Below are 16,285 nucleotides of genomic sequence, written 5' to 3'. Positions count from 1 at the left end.
TTTGATGCGGATAAGGTTATACGCCCCCCGTAGATCCAACTTAGAGAACCATTGGGCCCCCTGAACCTGATTGAAGAGATCAGGAATCAAAGGAAGGGGATACTGGTTCCTTACCGTGACCTTATTCAGGCTACGGTAGTCAATGCATGGCCTAAGACCACCATCCTTCTTCCCTACGAAGAAGAAGTCAGCACCTACCGGAGAAGTAGAGGGACGAATGTAACCCTTGGCCAGGCATTCCTGGATATACTCTCTCATGGCTTCACGTTCGGGACAAGAAAGATGAAATATCCTACCCTTAGGAAGCTTAGCTCCTGGTACCAATTCGATAGCGCAATCGTATTCTCTATGAGGAGGTAACACTTCGGAGGCCTCCTTAGAGAAAACATCAGCAAAGTCCTGAACAAACTCGGGTAGCGTGTTCGCCTCCTCAGGGGGAGAAATAGAATTAACAGAAAAACATGACGTAAAACATTCATTACCCCATTTGGTTAGCTCCCCAGTATTCCAGTCAAACGTGGGATTATGCAACTGCAACCAGGGAAGGCCTAGAACCAAATCGTACGATAATCCCTGCATCAACAGTACAGAGCACTGCTCCAAATGCATGGAGCCAACAAGGAGTTCAAAAACAGGGGTATGCTGTGTAAAATAACCATTAGCAAGAGGAGTGGAGTCGATACCCACTACCGGGACAGGTTTAGGCAAATCAATCAGAGGCATAGCAAGAGACATAGCAAATTCCACAGACATGATATTAGTAGAGGACCCTGAATCCACGAAGGCACTGCCGGTAGCAGACCTACCACCAAAAGAGACCTGAAAGGGAAGCAAGATCTTAGTAGGTTTCCTATTTACGGGAAATACCTGTGCGCCCAAGTGACCTCCCCGATGATCACTTAGGCGCGGAAGTTCTCTGGCTGCATTCTTACGCTTAGGACAGTTGTTCACTTGATGCTTGTCATCCCCACAGTAGAAGCAGAGACCATTCTTCCTGCGGAATTCTCTACGTTGTTGGGGGGACACGGAGGCCCCGAGTTGCATAGGTATCTCTGAGTCTTTTGGGGAGGAACGAAGCAACGGAACTTCGGGAGGCATCATGGGGGAGTCGGAGGAGAAAACACATAAACGTTCACGTTGTCGTTCCCTGAGACGTCGGTCAAGTCGTACCGCTAAAGCCATAACCTGGTCTAGGGAGTCAGAAGAGGGATAGCTAACTAGCAGGTCTTTCAGGGCATTCGACAGACCCAACCTAAACTGGCACCTTAAGGCAGGGTCATTCCACCGAGAAGCTACGCACCACTTCCTAAAGTCAGAACAATACTCCTCAACAGGTCTCTTACCCTGACATAAGGTCACCAGCTGTCTCTCGGCAAAGGCAGTCCTGTCAGTCTCGTCATAAATAAGTCCGAGAGCAGAAAAGAAACAATCAACGGAGGAAAGTTCAGGGGCGTCAGGAGCCAAGGAGAAGGCCCACTCTTGGGGCCCTACCTGGAGCCGGGACATAATTATACCCACCCGCTGGATCTCAGAACCTGAGGAATGGGGCTTTAAACGAAAGTAAAGCCTACAACTCTCCCGAAAGGAGAGAAAAGCCCTCCGGTCCCCTGAGAACCGGTCGGGCAACTTGAGGTGGGGTTCAAGAGGTGAGGTGAGGGGAACTACCAAGGTAGCATCAGGCTGGTTGACCCTCTGAGCCAGGGCCTGGACCTGTAGGGAGAGACCCTGCATTTGCTGAGCCAGGGTCTCACGGGGGTCCATAGTGGTGTCAGGGACCAGGGTAGACTAGGTATGGGCTTGTGATTATGTAATGACGGGGGGTAGGGAAACGGACAAGTGAGCCCTAGTCTACCCGCCACTCTGTCCCTGCCTACTTGCACTGACCCGCCCTAGGCGACGGGGTACAACTGGGCGGCGGTCCCTGCGCTCAGTAAGTGCACGACAACACGACAAACATACAAGGGAATACAAGCAAGGGAAAGGGGCAGTTGCCCACGGCAACACCGTGAGCAACCAGAGTGGTGAACGAGCCGAGTCAAGCCAGGAGTGTGCGAGGTACCAAACGCAGAGCAGAAGAGTAGTCAGTAAGCCAGGGTCTGTATGGAGCAGGATCAAAATAGAAGGAGCTGTAGCTGGGCCAGGAAACCACACGAAAAGAATCACAAGCACCGAGGGACAGGAAGGACAGGCATAAATAGACCGAGGGCGGGAGCTAGCTGAGTCTGGCCAGGTTGCGATAGGCTCTCCCACTCCTAAGCCTGCCAGCCTGAGTGGTGGAAGCTGGAGTCAGTCTCAGGGATGTAGATTCAGGTGCTGACTGATTAATTATGGGAGTTAACCCCGAAGCTGTGCCTGGCAGATCCTTTACAGCCAGTGACAAGAAGAGCAATTGATAGTCTGGCAATAGGTAGGTAGGTCCTTGCTTGTTTAAATAGGCCACCAAGAGTGAATTGTATCCGGTTACCCTGGCAACCAAAATCCCTGACTGGTAACATCACAGGACGCAGGAGGACAGCGCTGGAGAGCAGAGAAATATGTAATATAAATTCTGACTGGTTGCGGCCACCACTAGAGGGAGCTTACTGAAGACTGATGTACATGTATATTGCACTCATAATAATACATCTTTAGTAAGCTCCCGCTGATGGCTGCTAGATATATAATTTAATCAGCACAGAATTTTTTTTGCATTTAGAAAAAAGGCAAAACAAATATTCCCATTTTAATACATATGTATGTAAAAAAATGATGTAAACTTAGAGAATATTTTTTCATTTCAACAAAAGTCAATATTTTTCTGTGAACCTGTTAAAAAAATCTGGTAATAAAATCTAGTAAATCTCCAACCTTTTCCTTGCTGTCGTATTTAACAATCTCCCAGTTGCTACTTATCAAATGACTACAGGTAAAAAGTGCTACTAATTTGCACTGGAACGCTATAAAGTTCAACGGCATTCGCATGCAAAGTATCAACGATACACGGTAAAAAACAAGCAATTAGATTGCCAGCCGCTATTAATAACCAGAATTGTAAACCATGGTAGAGGAAATTTTAACTATCATGCTTCCTTGATATAGAAAGTTTTTCTATCTTATATTATTTGTTTACATTTTTTTCATCAGATTCCAGCTGACGCTCCATGGAAAGCACCACATGCAGAAGAATGGGACAAAATGACAATGAAGGAGTTTATAGACAAAGTTTGTTGGACAAAGTAATATTTAAGTGTTTAGTATATTGTAACACAATAGTTGAAAAATGTAGAAGCTGTTTCCGGTTTATATGAAGGCCCGATATCTGTATTATTTAACAACAGAGAATGTATTTTGTCAATTCTGATTCTGTCAATCAAGTAAATCTAAAAACACAACAATTATAATTGGTGAAAACTCGGATGTTCTTTCTAGGAGTTGACACCAAAAAACGGTTAATGGCACTAATCTTTAGGCCCTGTTCACACCGAGATTTTTGACACGTTGACACGCCAAAAAACGTCCGAAAGCGCTGCCCATTTAAATTTTTTCCCGCGAGCGGTAAAACCGGCTCGGGGGAAAACGAAGCGGCTAGCCCTATCTTTGGGCGTTTACGTCTCAGACCTCCCAATGGGTGGTAGAGAAAGCGTTTTTGCCCGCGTGGTGCTCAATGGCCTCGTGCGAAAAACGCAGCCAACGGAATTTTGAGCCTGAATTTTCAGCCTGCACAAAACTCAGTGTGAACATACCCTTACATTTTCTACATAGAGCAGTCTGTAGTCTGCAGGTGGGATCAAGAATGTGGACGGCCTTAAATATGACATACTGTAAATATCTTATCGGTTAGAGTCCCAGTAGTCAGATCCTTCACTAACATCTCCAGTTGGTATGCGATAAATGTCTTTAGTGGGAAAACCCTTTAAATTAGACTCTTGATGTAGATGTAAAATCTGTGTGACTACTTGATCCTGCTCTGAGGCCTCATGCACATGAACGTATTTTTGTCCTCCCGTAAATACTGGCGTAAATACGTGTCTTTGGTCACACGTATTCGACCCGTATTGCACCAGTATTTACGGACCCGTGCCAGTAAATACGGGTCCAGTGTCACCAGTATTCCACCCGTATTTACGTTTTCGCTGCAAAATTGCACTGCAGTAATCGGCAGCCCTTCTCTCTATCAGTGCAGGATAAAGAGAAGGGGCAGCCCTTTCCGCAGAAAAAGTAAAAGAAATTCATACTTACCCGGCCGTTGTCTTGGTGACGCTTCCCTCTCTTGACATCCAGTCCGACCTCCCTGGATTACGCGGCAGTCCATGTGACCGCTGCAGCCTGTGATTGGCTGCAACGGTCACATGGGCTGAAACGTCATCCCGGGAGGCCGGACTGGAGGAAGAAGCAAGAGTTCTGGGTAAGTATGAACTTACACGTTGATTTATATTGTGATCGGTAGTCACTGTCCCTGGTGCTGAAAGAGTTACTGCCGATCAGTTAACTCTTTCAGCACACTGACTATCCACTGACGTCGCCTAGCAACGCTCCCGTAATTACGGGGGACACACGTAGTCACCTGTAATTACGGGAGCCCCATAGACTTCTATGGGCCTACCCGTGCCGTAATTACGGCCTAAAATAGGACATGTTCTATATTTTTCAACGGCCCGGGCACCTTCCCGTAAGCATACGGGGAGGTACCTGTGGCCAATAGAAGTCTATGGGCCCGTAATTACGGCCCGTGATTACGGGCGTTTTTATGTTCGTGTGCATGGGGCCTGAGAAGGTAGATTTTTCCTTTGCTGTTGGTGAGATATCCACCCAACTGTGGTCAACTTTACACTTATCAGATTAATCTATCATGTAGTTCTCTGACAGGGCAGTGGCCTCAGGGCCTTAATATTTGGAGATGAAGAATTATTATTTTATTAAGACTATTTGTAAATGTAAACATGCCTATATTTTTAACAGGACAGCTAAAAGATTTGCTCAGCTTTTTGTGAACGTGAATGTCACTTCGGAAACGCAGCATGTTTCTGCTCTATGGTTTCTCTGGTATACAAAACTTTGTGGCGGAACACAACGAATGTTTTCAGTGGAGAATGGAGGACAGGTAATGAATGTTTTATTATTTAAATAACAGATTAAATGCCTAAAACAAACAAAATAAAAAAAATGGCAATGACAGGAGTCATTGCTTTGAAACCATGTCACAGTTTGACTCCTTCCCGCCCAGCCATTTTTTTTTCTCATTTTTGTCCCGTCAACCCCCCCTTCCAAACGCTTTTTACATTTCCTTTGACACCGCAGTATGAGGGCTTTTTTGTTTAGTGGGACAAGTTGTAGTTTTTGAATGCACCATTTACTGTACCATAAAATGTACTGGGAAACTTGAAAAAAAAAAATATTTTGTGGGGTGGAATGAAAAATCCCACCAGATATTCCTTCATTGTTTTTTGGGTTTATTTTATGGCGTTTACCGTGCGGTAAAAGTGACATGTTAACTTTCTTCCGTGGGTCAATACGATTACAGCAATACCAAATTAAATTTGTGTATTTTGTGTATTTTTTTTATGCTTTACTTGTTTTACAAAATAAAAATAAATTGTTAGAAAAAAAAGTGTTTTCTGTCACCATATTCTGAGACCAGTCCGGTCGATGGAGCTGTGTGAAGGCTTAATTTTAGCGGGGCGAGTTGTAGTTTTTTTAATACCATTTTGGAGTATGTCTGACTTTAGAAACACTTTAAAGAGGCTCTGTCACCACATTATAAGTGCCCTATCTTGTACATGATGTGATCGGCGCTGTAATATAGATTACAGCAGTGTTTTTCATTTAGAAAAACGATAATTTTTGACGGAGTTATGACCTATTTTAGCTGTATGCTAATTACTTTCTTAAAGGACAACTGGGCGTGTTTTAGTTTTTGACCAAGTGGGCGTTGTGGAGAGAAGTGTATGACGCTAACTTTAATGTGTGAGTAAGTGACTGCACATAGTGATCTAGTTAGATCACTATGTGCTGTGTAAATCAACGGAGAGATGTGTCTGGCGCTGATTGGTCAGCATCATACACTTCTCTTTACAACGCCCTCTTGGTCAAAAAGTAAAACACGCCCAGTTGTCCATTAAGAAACTAATTAGCATAAAGCTAAAAATAGGTCATAACTCCGTCAAAAATGATCGTTTTTCTAAATAAGAAACACTGCTGTAATCTACATTACAGCGCCAATCACATTATGTAGAAGATAGGGCATTTATAATGTGGTGACAGAGCCTCTTTAAATTAAATTTTTGGGGGACTAAGGTGACCGAAAATCAGCAATTCTAGCTTTTATTTATTTATTTTATATATTTTATTTTTTAAGGAGAGAAAATTTGTCGGAGGTGCTGGCCAGGTTAGTGAGAAGATAATGGAGCTTCTTAAGGATCAAGTAAAATTACAGAGACCAGTGGTCAGGCTTGATCAGACCGGTGAAAATGTCATTGTGGAGACCTTAAATCATGAAGTCTATCATGTAAGTAAACAAGATTTCATTTTGGGCTAATATATAGCATAATCTCTTGATAAAGTGACCCGAACTGTGGACTAAGTGCAGGTTGTCAATGACAGATTCTTTTTTTATTATTGTGCCTACTATATATAGAAGAAGTAAATGTTTGTATAATGAAGTTATTCAACTTACTAATATGAGCTGTGTGTCAGTTTCTATCTGTTTTCAAGTTCTCTGCTTGCTGTCAGTGAATTGAGGCTAAAAATTATCCTGATGTAGTCCTAATGGGTTTGTTACAATATATCAGTCTAGGCAATCGTCTGCGAGCTAAACACAGCAGTGGCACATACAGTGAAGGAAATAAGTATTTGATCCCTTGCTGATTTTGTAAGTTTGCCCACTGTCACAGTCATGAACAATCTAGAATTTTTAGGCTAGGTTAATTTTACCAGTGAGAGATAGATTATATATAAAAAAAAAAAACAGGAAATCACATTGTCAAAATTATATATATTTATTTGCATTGTGCACAGAAAAATAAGTATTTGATCCCTTTGGCAAACAAGACTTAATACTTGGTGGCAAAACCCTTGTTGGCAAGCAGAGCAGTCAGACGTTTTTTGTAGTTGATGATGAGGTTTGCACACATGTTAGATGGCATTTTGGCCCACTCCCCTTTGCAGATCATCTGTAAATCATTAAGATTTCGAGGCTGTCGATGGGATTAAGGTCTGGACACTGTATAGGCCACTCCATGACCTTAATGTGTTTCTTTTTGAGCCACTCTTTTGTTGCCTTGGCTGTATGTTTCGGGTCATTGTCGTGCTGGAAGACCAAGCCACGAGCCATTTTTAATGTCCTGGTGGAGGGAAGGAGGTTGTCACTCAGGATTTGACGGTACATGGCTCCATCCATTCTCCCATTGATGCGGTAAAGTAGTCATGTGCCCTTAGCAGAGAAACACCCCCAAAACATAATGTTTCCACCTCCATGCTTGACAGTGGGGACGGTGTTCTTTGGGTCATAGGCAGCATTTCTCTTCCTCCAAACACGGCGAATTGAGTTAATGCCAAAGAGCTCAATTTTAGTCTCATCTGACCACAGCACCTTCTCCCAATCACTCTCAGAATCATCCAGATGTTCATTTGCAAACTTCAGATGGGCCTGTACATGTGCCTTCTTGAGCAGGGGGACCTTGCGGGCACTGCAGGATTTTAATCCATTACGGCGTAATGTGTTACCAATGGTTTTCTTGGTGACTGTGGTCCCAGCTGCCTTGAGATCATTAACAAGTTCCCCCCGTGTAGTTTTCGGCTGAGCTCTCACCTTCCTCAGGATCAAGGATACCCCACAAGGTGAGATTTTGCATGGAGCCCCAGATCGATGTCGGTTGACAGTCATTTTGTATGTCTTCCATTTTCTTACTATTGCACCAACAGTCGTCTCCTTCTCACCCAGCGTCTTACTTATGGTTTTGTAGCCCATTCCAGCCTTGTGAAGGTCTATGATCTTGTCCCTGACATCCTTAGAAAGCTCTTTGGTCTTGCCCATGTTGTAGAGGTTAGAGTCAGACTGATTAATTGAGTCTGTGGACAGGAGTCTTTTATACAGGTGACCATGTAAGACAGCTGTCTTTAATGCAGGCACCAAGTTGATTTGGAGCATGTAACTGGTCTGGAGGAGGCTGAACTCTTAATGGTTGGTAGGGGATCAAATACTTATTTCTCTGTGCACAATGCAAATAAATATATATAATTTTGACTATGTGATTTTCTGTTTTTTTTTAAATATAATCTATCTCTCACTGGTAAAATTAACCTAGCCTAAAAATTCTAGACTGTTCATGACTTTGACAGTGGGCAAACTTACAAAATCAGCAAGGGATCAAATATTTATTTCCTTCACTGTATCTTATTAATAATAGCACTACTAGTAGTTTTCATCTTTTTTTAATATGTTCTTTTCAGGCCAAGTATGTTATAAGCGCTATACCACCAGGTTTAACTACAAAGATTCATTTTAATCCTGAGCTGCCACCTATTAGAAATCAGTTAATTCAGAGGCTTCCAATGGGATCCGTAATAAAGACCATGATGTATTACAAGGAAGCGTTTTGGAAAAAAATGGGTAAATATACAAATATTTGCTTTATGTTTATATGCTGTAGGCTTCGTTCACATCTTCATTGGGGTTCCGTTCATGGGTTCCGTCAGACCTTTTCGTCAGGGGAACCCATGAAGGGAAACAAGAGCTCTGTGTTTGCATTACCATTGTTTTCAATGGTAACGCTTCCTTTGCTAATGGATTCCGTTTGTCTCCGTTCATCTCCGTTCTGTAAGGTTTCAGTTTTTCCGGCAGAATAAATAGCGTAGTGGACATGTCCTATTTTTTGCATTTATGGACTGTGCTCCTATACTTTTTAATGTGAGCATGGTCTGCAAATGCGGGTGACACTCCGTGGACCGCCCGAGGCCTGTCCGTGCAGTGCTTACGGACCGTAAATACTGCACGGTCGTGTGCATGAGGCCTTATTCTGCTGATGGCATTGTAATATATCTCTACTATTTTTGAATTATATACAGAAGTGAATTGGTCAGTTCCCTTATTTATTAGTAAAAGTGACTGAGGTGGTGTAGGGTTACTATAGGAGCGCTATTGGCAGTTTGAGGGCAATTGCACATGAAGCTGTATGTTATTTGCTGGCAATACTGCAGCAGTAATCCAACATTTTACTGGGGCTGAATCCTTTTGCTTTGGGATGTTGATGCTTTTTAAACCTGGTAGAAATGGCAAGAAAGACTCAACAGTTCCCAGTATTTACATTAGTTGTTAACTAAGTGTTTGTCTCTCACTAAAATTTCCCTCCTTGTTTTTCTCAAAAGATTACTGCGGAGCTATGTTTATTGATGATGAAAACACCCCTGTTGAGATTGCATTAGATGATACTAAGCCTGATGGTTCATCCCCAGCTCTCATGGGGTAAGAAAATTTTAATAATCTAACATATTGCAGATTGTTTATGGTTTATGACGTCCCCTTCACATGACTGAACATTTCATTTAGCATCGCTCTGGATCCTAATAATTTGTCTAAGGCGGTGTATAGAGAATTGCAACAAAGCCATATTCAAATGAATGGAGTTGCAGTTCCAACACAGCACCAGTTTGGGAGTGGAACTGTCTCAAAACGGAGGCGGCCACAGCCCACACTGGTCAGACAGTAATGGCATATCCTATAAATATGCCATCATTTTCTTTGGCGAGAAAACCCCTTTAGGGAACATCCACAGACTGCGGAAACACTGCAGAATTACCTACCAGATTTTTCTGTGTGGAAATTCCGCCGCGTTTTCGCAAGAGAAATTGACACGCTGCAAATTTGGAATCCGCACTGCAAGTCAATTTCCGCACTTCATTTCGGTATTTTTTTTTCTACAACGTGTGATTGAAATTTGTTGAAATCGCATCCACTTTGCTGCTACTGTAATACACAGCAATGAAATCTGTTGTGGAAAATCCGCCGCTAATCCGCTCTGTGTGCACATACCATTAAAATAAACTTTTACATATATTTTTAAAAGCCAGATAGAGGTAAAGAACACTCACGCATTTTACTGTATTTGTTTTTCTGTATTGGTCTTTCCCGAATGCAGATATAGTAAAAGGATAAATAAGTAAACCAGTAAAGGATCTGCCAGGCACAACTTCTGTGTATACGCCCATAGGTAATCAGTCTGCACCTGAGTCTATGCCTCTGAGACTCACTCCATCTTCCACTACTCAGGATGGCAGGCTTAGGAGCGGGAGAGCCTATCGCAGCCTGGCCAGACGGAGCTAGCTCCCGCCCTCTGTCTATTTATACCTGCCTTTCCTGTTCCTCCTTTGCTTGTGATTCTTCTCGTGTGGTTTCCTGGCCCAGCTACAGCTTCTGACTATTTGATCCTGCTCCATACTGACCCTGGCTTACTGACTACTCTCCTGCTCTGCGTTTGGTACCTCGTTCACTCCTGGTTTGACTCGGCTCGTTCACCACTCTTGTTGCTCACGGTGTTGCCGTGGGCAACTGCCCCATTTCCCTTAGCTTTGTGTACCCTTGTCTGTTTGTCTCGTGCACTTACTGAGCGTAGGGACCGCCGCCCAGTTGTACCCCGTCGCCTAGGGCGGGTCGTTGCAAGTAGGCGGGGACAGAGTGGCGGGTAGATTAGGGCTCACTTGTCCGTTTCCCTACCCCCATCATTACATAATCACAAGCCCTATACCTAGTCTACCCTGGTCCCTGACACTACTATGGACCCCCTTGAGACCCTGGCCCAGCAAATGCAGGGTCTCTCCCTACAGGTCCGGGCCCTGGCTCAGAGGGTCAACCAGCCTGACGCTACCATGGTAGTGCCCCTCACCTCTTGAACCCCACCTCAAGTTGCCTGACCGGTTCTCAGGGGACCGGAGGACTTTTCTCTCCTTTCGGGAGAGTTGTAGGCTCTACTTTCGCTTAAAGCCTCACTCCTCAGGTTCTGAGAGCCAGCGGGTGGGTATAATTATGTCCCGGCTCCAGGAAGGGCCCCAAGAGTGGGCCTCCTCCTTGGCTCCTGACGCCCCTGAACTTTCCTCCGTTGATCGTTTCTTTTCTGCTCTCTGACTCATTTATGACGAGACTGACAGGACTGCCTTTGCCGAGAATCAGCTGGTGACCTTACGTCAGGGTAAGAGACCTGTTGAGGAGTATTGTGCTGACTTTAGGAAGTGGTGCGTAGCTTCTCGGTGGAATGACCCTGCCTTAAGGTGCCAGTTTAGGTTGGGCCTGTCGAACGCCCTGAAAGACCTGCTAGTTAGCTATCCCTCTTCTGACTCCCTTGACCAGGTTATGGCTTTAGCGGTACGACTTGACCGACGTCTCAGGGAACGACAACTTGAAAGTTTTTGTGTTTTCCCCTCTGACTCCCCCATGATGCCTCCCGAGGTCCCGTTGCTTCGCTCTTCCACGGAAGACTCGGAGGTACCTATGCAACTCGGGGCCTCCGTGTCCCCCCGACAACGTAGGGAGTTCCGCAGGAAGAATGGTCTCTGCTTCTATTGTGGGGATGACAAGCATCAAGTGAACACCTGTCCTAGGCGTAAGAATAAGCAGCCGGAAAACTTCCGCGCCTAATTGATCATCGGGGAGGTCACTTGGGCGCACAGGTATTTCCCGTAAATATGAAACGTAATAAAATCTTGCTTCCCTTTCAGGTCTCTTTTGGTGGTAGGTCTGCTACCGGCAGTGCCTTCGTGGATTCAGGGTCTTCTTCTAATATCATGTCTGTGGAATTTGCTATGTCTCTAGCTATGCCTTTGATTGATTTGCCTAAACCTGTCCCTGTAGTGGGCATCGACTCCACGCCTCTTGCTAATGGTTATTTTACACAGCATACCCCTGTTTTTGAACTCCTTGTTGGCTCCATGCATTTGGAGCAGTGCTATGTACTGTTGATGCAGGGATTATCGTCCAATTTGGTTTTAGGCCTTCCCTGGTTGCAGTTGCATAATCCCACGTTTGACTGGAATACTGGGGAGCTTACCAAATGGGGTAATGAATGCTTGACGTCATGTTTTTCTGTTAATTCTATTTCTCCCCCTGAGGAGGTGAACACGCTACCTGAGTTTGTTCAGGACTTCGCTGATGTTTTCTCTAAGGAGGCCTCCGAAGTGTTACCTCCTCATAGAAAATACAATTGCGCTATCGAATTGGTACCAGGAGCTAAGCTCCCTAAGGGTAGGATATTTAATCTTTCTTGTCCCGAACGTGAAGCCATGAGAGAGTATATCCAGGAATGCCTGGCCAAGGGCTACATTCGCCCCTCTACTTCCCCGGTAGGTGCTGGCTTCTTCGTAGGGAAGAAGGATGGTGGTCTTAGGCCATGCATTGACTACCGTAACTTGAATAAGGTCACTGTAAGGGACCAGTATCCCCTTCCTTTGATTCCTGATCTCTTTAATCAGGTTCAGGGGGCCCAATGGTTCTCTAAGTTTGATCTACGGGGGGCGTATAACCTTATCCGCATCAAAGCGGGGGATGAGTGGAAGACTGTGTTTAACACGCCCGAAGGTCATTTCGAATACCTCGTCATGCCCTTTGGGTTGTGTAATGCTCCTGCGGTCTTCCAGAATTTCATAAATGAGATTTTAAGAGATTACCTGGGGTTATTTCTTGTAGTGTACCTTGATGACATACTTGTGTTTTCCAAGGACTTGTCTTCCCACATTGAGCATGTCAGGAAGGTGCTCCAGGTCCTTCGGGAAAACAAACTGTTTGCGAAAACCGAAAAATGTGTGTTTGGGGTACAGGAGATACCATTTTTGGGTCAAATCCTCACTCCTCATGAATTCCGCATGGACCCCGCCAAGGTCCAGGCTGTGGCGGAATGGGGGTCCAACCTGCCTCCCTGAAGGCGTTACAGTGTTTCTTGGGGTTCGCTAATTATTACAGGAGATTTATTGCTAACTTCTCGGTCATCGCTAAGCCTCTTACGGACCTCACTCGCAAAGGTGCTGATCTCCTCCACTGGCCTCCTGAGGCTATCCAGGCTTTTGAGGTCCTTAAGAAGTGCTTTATCTCGGCCCCGGTGCTGGTTCAGCCCAACCAATTGGAGCCATTTATCGTGGAAGTTGACGCATCCGAGGTGGGAGTGAGGGCTGTCTTTTCCCAGGGTACCAGGTCCCTCACCCATCTCCGTCCCTGTGCCTACTTCTCCAGGAAGTTTTCGCCCACTGAGAGTAACTATGATATTGGCAACCGCGAACTCTTAGCCATTAAATGGGCATTTGAAGAGTGGCGCCACTTCCTGGAGGGGGCTAGGCACCAGGTAACGGTCCTTACCGACCACACGAATCTGGTTTTCCTAGAATCTGCCCGGAATCTAAACCCGAGACAAGCTCGATGGGTGCTATTTTTTACCAGATTCAACTTTTTGGTTACCTATAGGGCTGGGTCTAAAAATATTAAGGCCGATGCTCTGTCGCGTAGCTTCATGGACAGCCCTCCTTTGGAGGAAGATCCTGCTTGTATTTTGCCTCCTGGTATAATCAATTCTTCTATTGATTCTGATTTAGTCTCTGAAATTTCGGCCGATCAAGGTTCAGCTCCCGGGAACCTTCCTGAGGACAAGCTGTTTGTTCCCCTGCAATTCCGGCTAAGGGTACTTAGGGAGAATCATGACTCCGCACTATCTGGTCATCCAGGCGTCCTGGGTACCAAACACCTCATTGCCAGAAACTATTGGTGGCCTGGGTTGCCTAAAGACGTTAAGGCTTACGTCGCGGCTTGTGAGGTTTGTGCTAGGTCCAAGACTCCCAGGTCCCGACCAGCGGGCTTACTACGTTCTTTGCCCATTCCCCAGAGACCTTGGACCCATATCTCCATGGATTTTATCACCAATTTGCCTCCATCTCAAGGCAAGTCGGTGGTGTGGGTTGTAGTAGACCGCTTCAGTAAGATGTGCCACTTTGTGCCCCTCAAGAAACGACCCAATGCCAAGACGTTATCTACCTTGTTTGTCAAACACATCCTGCGTCTCCATGGGGCCCCTGTCAATATTGTTTCGGACAGAGGGGTACAATTTGTTTCATTGTTTTGGAGAGCCTTCTGTAAAAAGTTGGAGATTGATCTGTCCTTCTCCTCTGCCTTCCATCCTGAAACTAATGGCCAAACGGAGAGGACTAATCAGTCTCTAGAACAATATTTAAGGTGTTTTGTCTCTGACTGTCAATATGATTGGGTCTCATTCATTCCCCTCGCCGAATTTTCCCTTAATAACCGGGTCAGTAACTCGTCAGGGGTCTCCCCCTTTTTCTGTAATTTTGGGTTTAATCCACGGTTCTCCTCCGTTTCACCTGGTAGTTCCAACAATCCCGAGGTAGAGGTCGTTCATCGGGAACTGTGCACAGTCTGGGCCCAGGTTCAGAAGAACCTAGAGGCGTCCCAGAGCATACAAAAAACTCAGGCAGATAGAAGACGTTCTGCTAACCCCTTGTTTATGGTCGGGGATCTGGTGTGGTTATCGTCTAGGAACTTGCGCCTTAAAGTCCCGTCCAAGAAGTTTGCTCCCCGGTTTATTGGGCCGTATAAGGTCATTGAAGTCCTCAATCCTGTTTCCTTCCGACTGGAGTTGCCCCCATCTTTTCGAATACACGACGTGTTTCATGCCTCCCTCCTTAAACACTGCTCCCCGTCCTTGGCTCCCTCGAGGAAACCTCCTGTTCCTGTTCTCAACCCTGAGGGGGTGGAATTCGAGGTGGCCAAGATTGTGGACAGCAAGATGGTCCAAGGCTCCCTTCAGTCTCTGGTCCATTGGAGAGGATACGGGCTTGAGGAGAGGATTTGGGTACCCGCCCGGGATGTTCACGCTGGGGTATTGGTCAGGAAGTTCCACCTTCGTTTCCCCAATAAACCAGGTCCACTTAGAAAGGGTCCGGTGGCCCCTCATAAAAGGGGGGGTACTGTAAAGGATCTGCCAGGCACAACTTCTGTGTATACGCCCATAGGTAATCAGTCTGCACCTGAGTCTATGTCTCTGAGACTGACTCCATCTTCCACCACTCAGGATGGCAGGCTTAGGAGTGGGAGAGCCTATCGCAGCCTGGCCAGACGGAGCTAGCTCCCGCCCTCTGTCTATTTATACCTGCCTTTCCTGTTCCTCCTTTGCTTGTGATTCTTCTCGTGTGGTTTCCTGGCCCAGCTACAGCTTCTGACTATTTGATCCTGCTCCATACTGACCCTGGCTTACTGACTACTCTCCTGCTCTGCGTTTGGTACCTCGTTCACTCCTGGTTTGACTCGGCTCGTTCACCACTCTTGTTGCTCACGGTGTTGCCGTGGGCAACTGCCCCATTTCCCTTAGCTTTGTGTACCCTTTGTGTGTTTGTCTCGTTCACTTACTGAGCGTAGGGACCGCCGCCCAGTTGTACCCCGTCGCCTAGGGCGGGTCGTTGCAAGTAGGCAGGGACAGAGTGGCGGGTAGATTAGGGTCTCACTTGTCCGTTTCCCTACCCCCATCATTACAAAACCAGATGATAAAAGAGTATATAGACCAGGGTTGCCTTCGTGAGACAACCCCTTCAAGGCTTTGTTCACACAGTGCAGATTTGTTGTAGTTCTTGCTTGTGTTTTTAAGCCAAAGTTAGGAGAAAAGAGTGTCAGTCTATAATTAAAAGATTTCCTGTTTAGGATCTACTCTTGTTTAGCATCAACAACTGCCCTAACACTTACATCCTTTCCGATCTTCTAGTGAAAAAAAGCTTTAGAGTGTCTAGTTTTCAAAACACATGCTCCGTTCGGCTTTCCCGTGCAGTCACGTGATCTCTAATCTGGCTGACCGATTCACACAGCGTCTTATGTGTGGATCGGAAGCTAGTTTTTCTATGTAAGTCTATGAGACATTCTGAGTCTCATAGACTTACATAGAGAAACCTGCTTCCAGTCCACACATAAGACAACGTGTGAATCGGCCAGCCAGATTAGAGATCTTGTGACCGCACGGGGGAGCCGAACGGAGCATGTGCTTTGAAAACATGACGCTCAGTGAGCAAATACATAGCATATACATGTACAACATGCCCATTACAAACGGGCAAAGCAATAAAATTTTCATGGGAGCGCTTCCTTAATTGATGAGTCACTTATGGAAAATAGCCCTTCCCATTTTGTTTCTCAGCTTGGCTCTTGAAATTCACATACATTTAGTAGTATTCATGGTACCTGCCTTAGTGTATTCCTGATCCAGTCATGTGATGCCACTACCTAAATACTGTTATTTGATGCATACCAATTGTTACCATTGTGCATACATATTAG

The 16,285-nt window shown here is 45.4% G+C and overlaps 1 protein-coding gene across 3 annotated transcripts in view; it reads left to right on the top strand.

The window, feature by feature from the left end:
- Window positions 1-16,285, top strand: part of LOC142743296 (amine oxidase [flavin-containing] A-like) — a 129,495-nt gene that overhangs the window by 65,523 nt on the left and 47,687 nt on the right. For all 3 annotated transcript variants that reach the window (XR_012881538.1, XM_075853917.1, XM_075853916.1), the window contains 5 exons: window positions 3,124-3,215; window positions 4,939-5,080; window positions 6,335-6,484; window positions 8,428-8,587; window positions 9,343-9,439. Coding sequence is in view for 2 of the 3 variants with exons in the window: in XM_075853917.1 (XP_075710032.1) it covers window positions 3,124-3,215; window positions 4,939-5,080; window positions 6,335-6,484; window positions 8,428-8,587; window positions 9,343-9,439 (641 nt within the window). In the remaining variant the exon portion in view is untranslated. The remainder of the gene's footprint in view (window positions 1-3,123; window positions 3,216-4,938; window positions 5,081-6,334; window positions 6,485-8,427; window positions 8,588-9,342; window positions 9,440-16,285) is intronic.

This window comes from Rhinoderma darwinii, chromosome 2 (genome assembly GCF_050947455.1).
Source record: "Rhinoderma darwinii isolate aRhiDar2 chromosome 2, aRhiDar2.hap1, whole genome shotgun sequence".
In the NCBI taxonomy this organism is placed as follows: domain Eukaryota; kingdom Metazoa; phylum Chordata; class Amphibia; order Anura; family Rhinodermatidae; genus Rhinoderma; species Rhinoderma darwinii.
The sequence above is the reverse complement of the archived record's forward strand: the minus strand, read 5'-3'. Positions and strand labels throughout refer to the sequence as shown.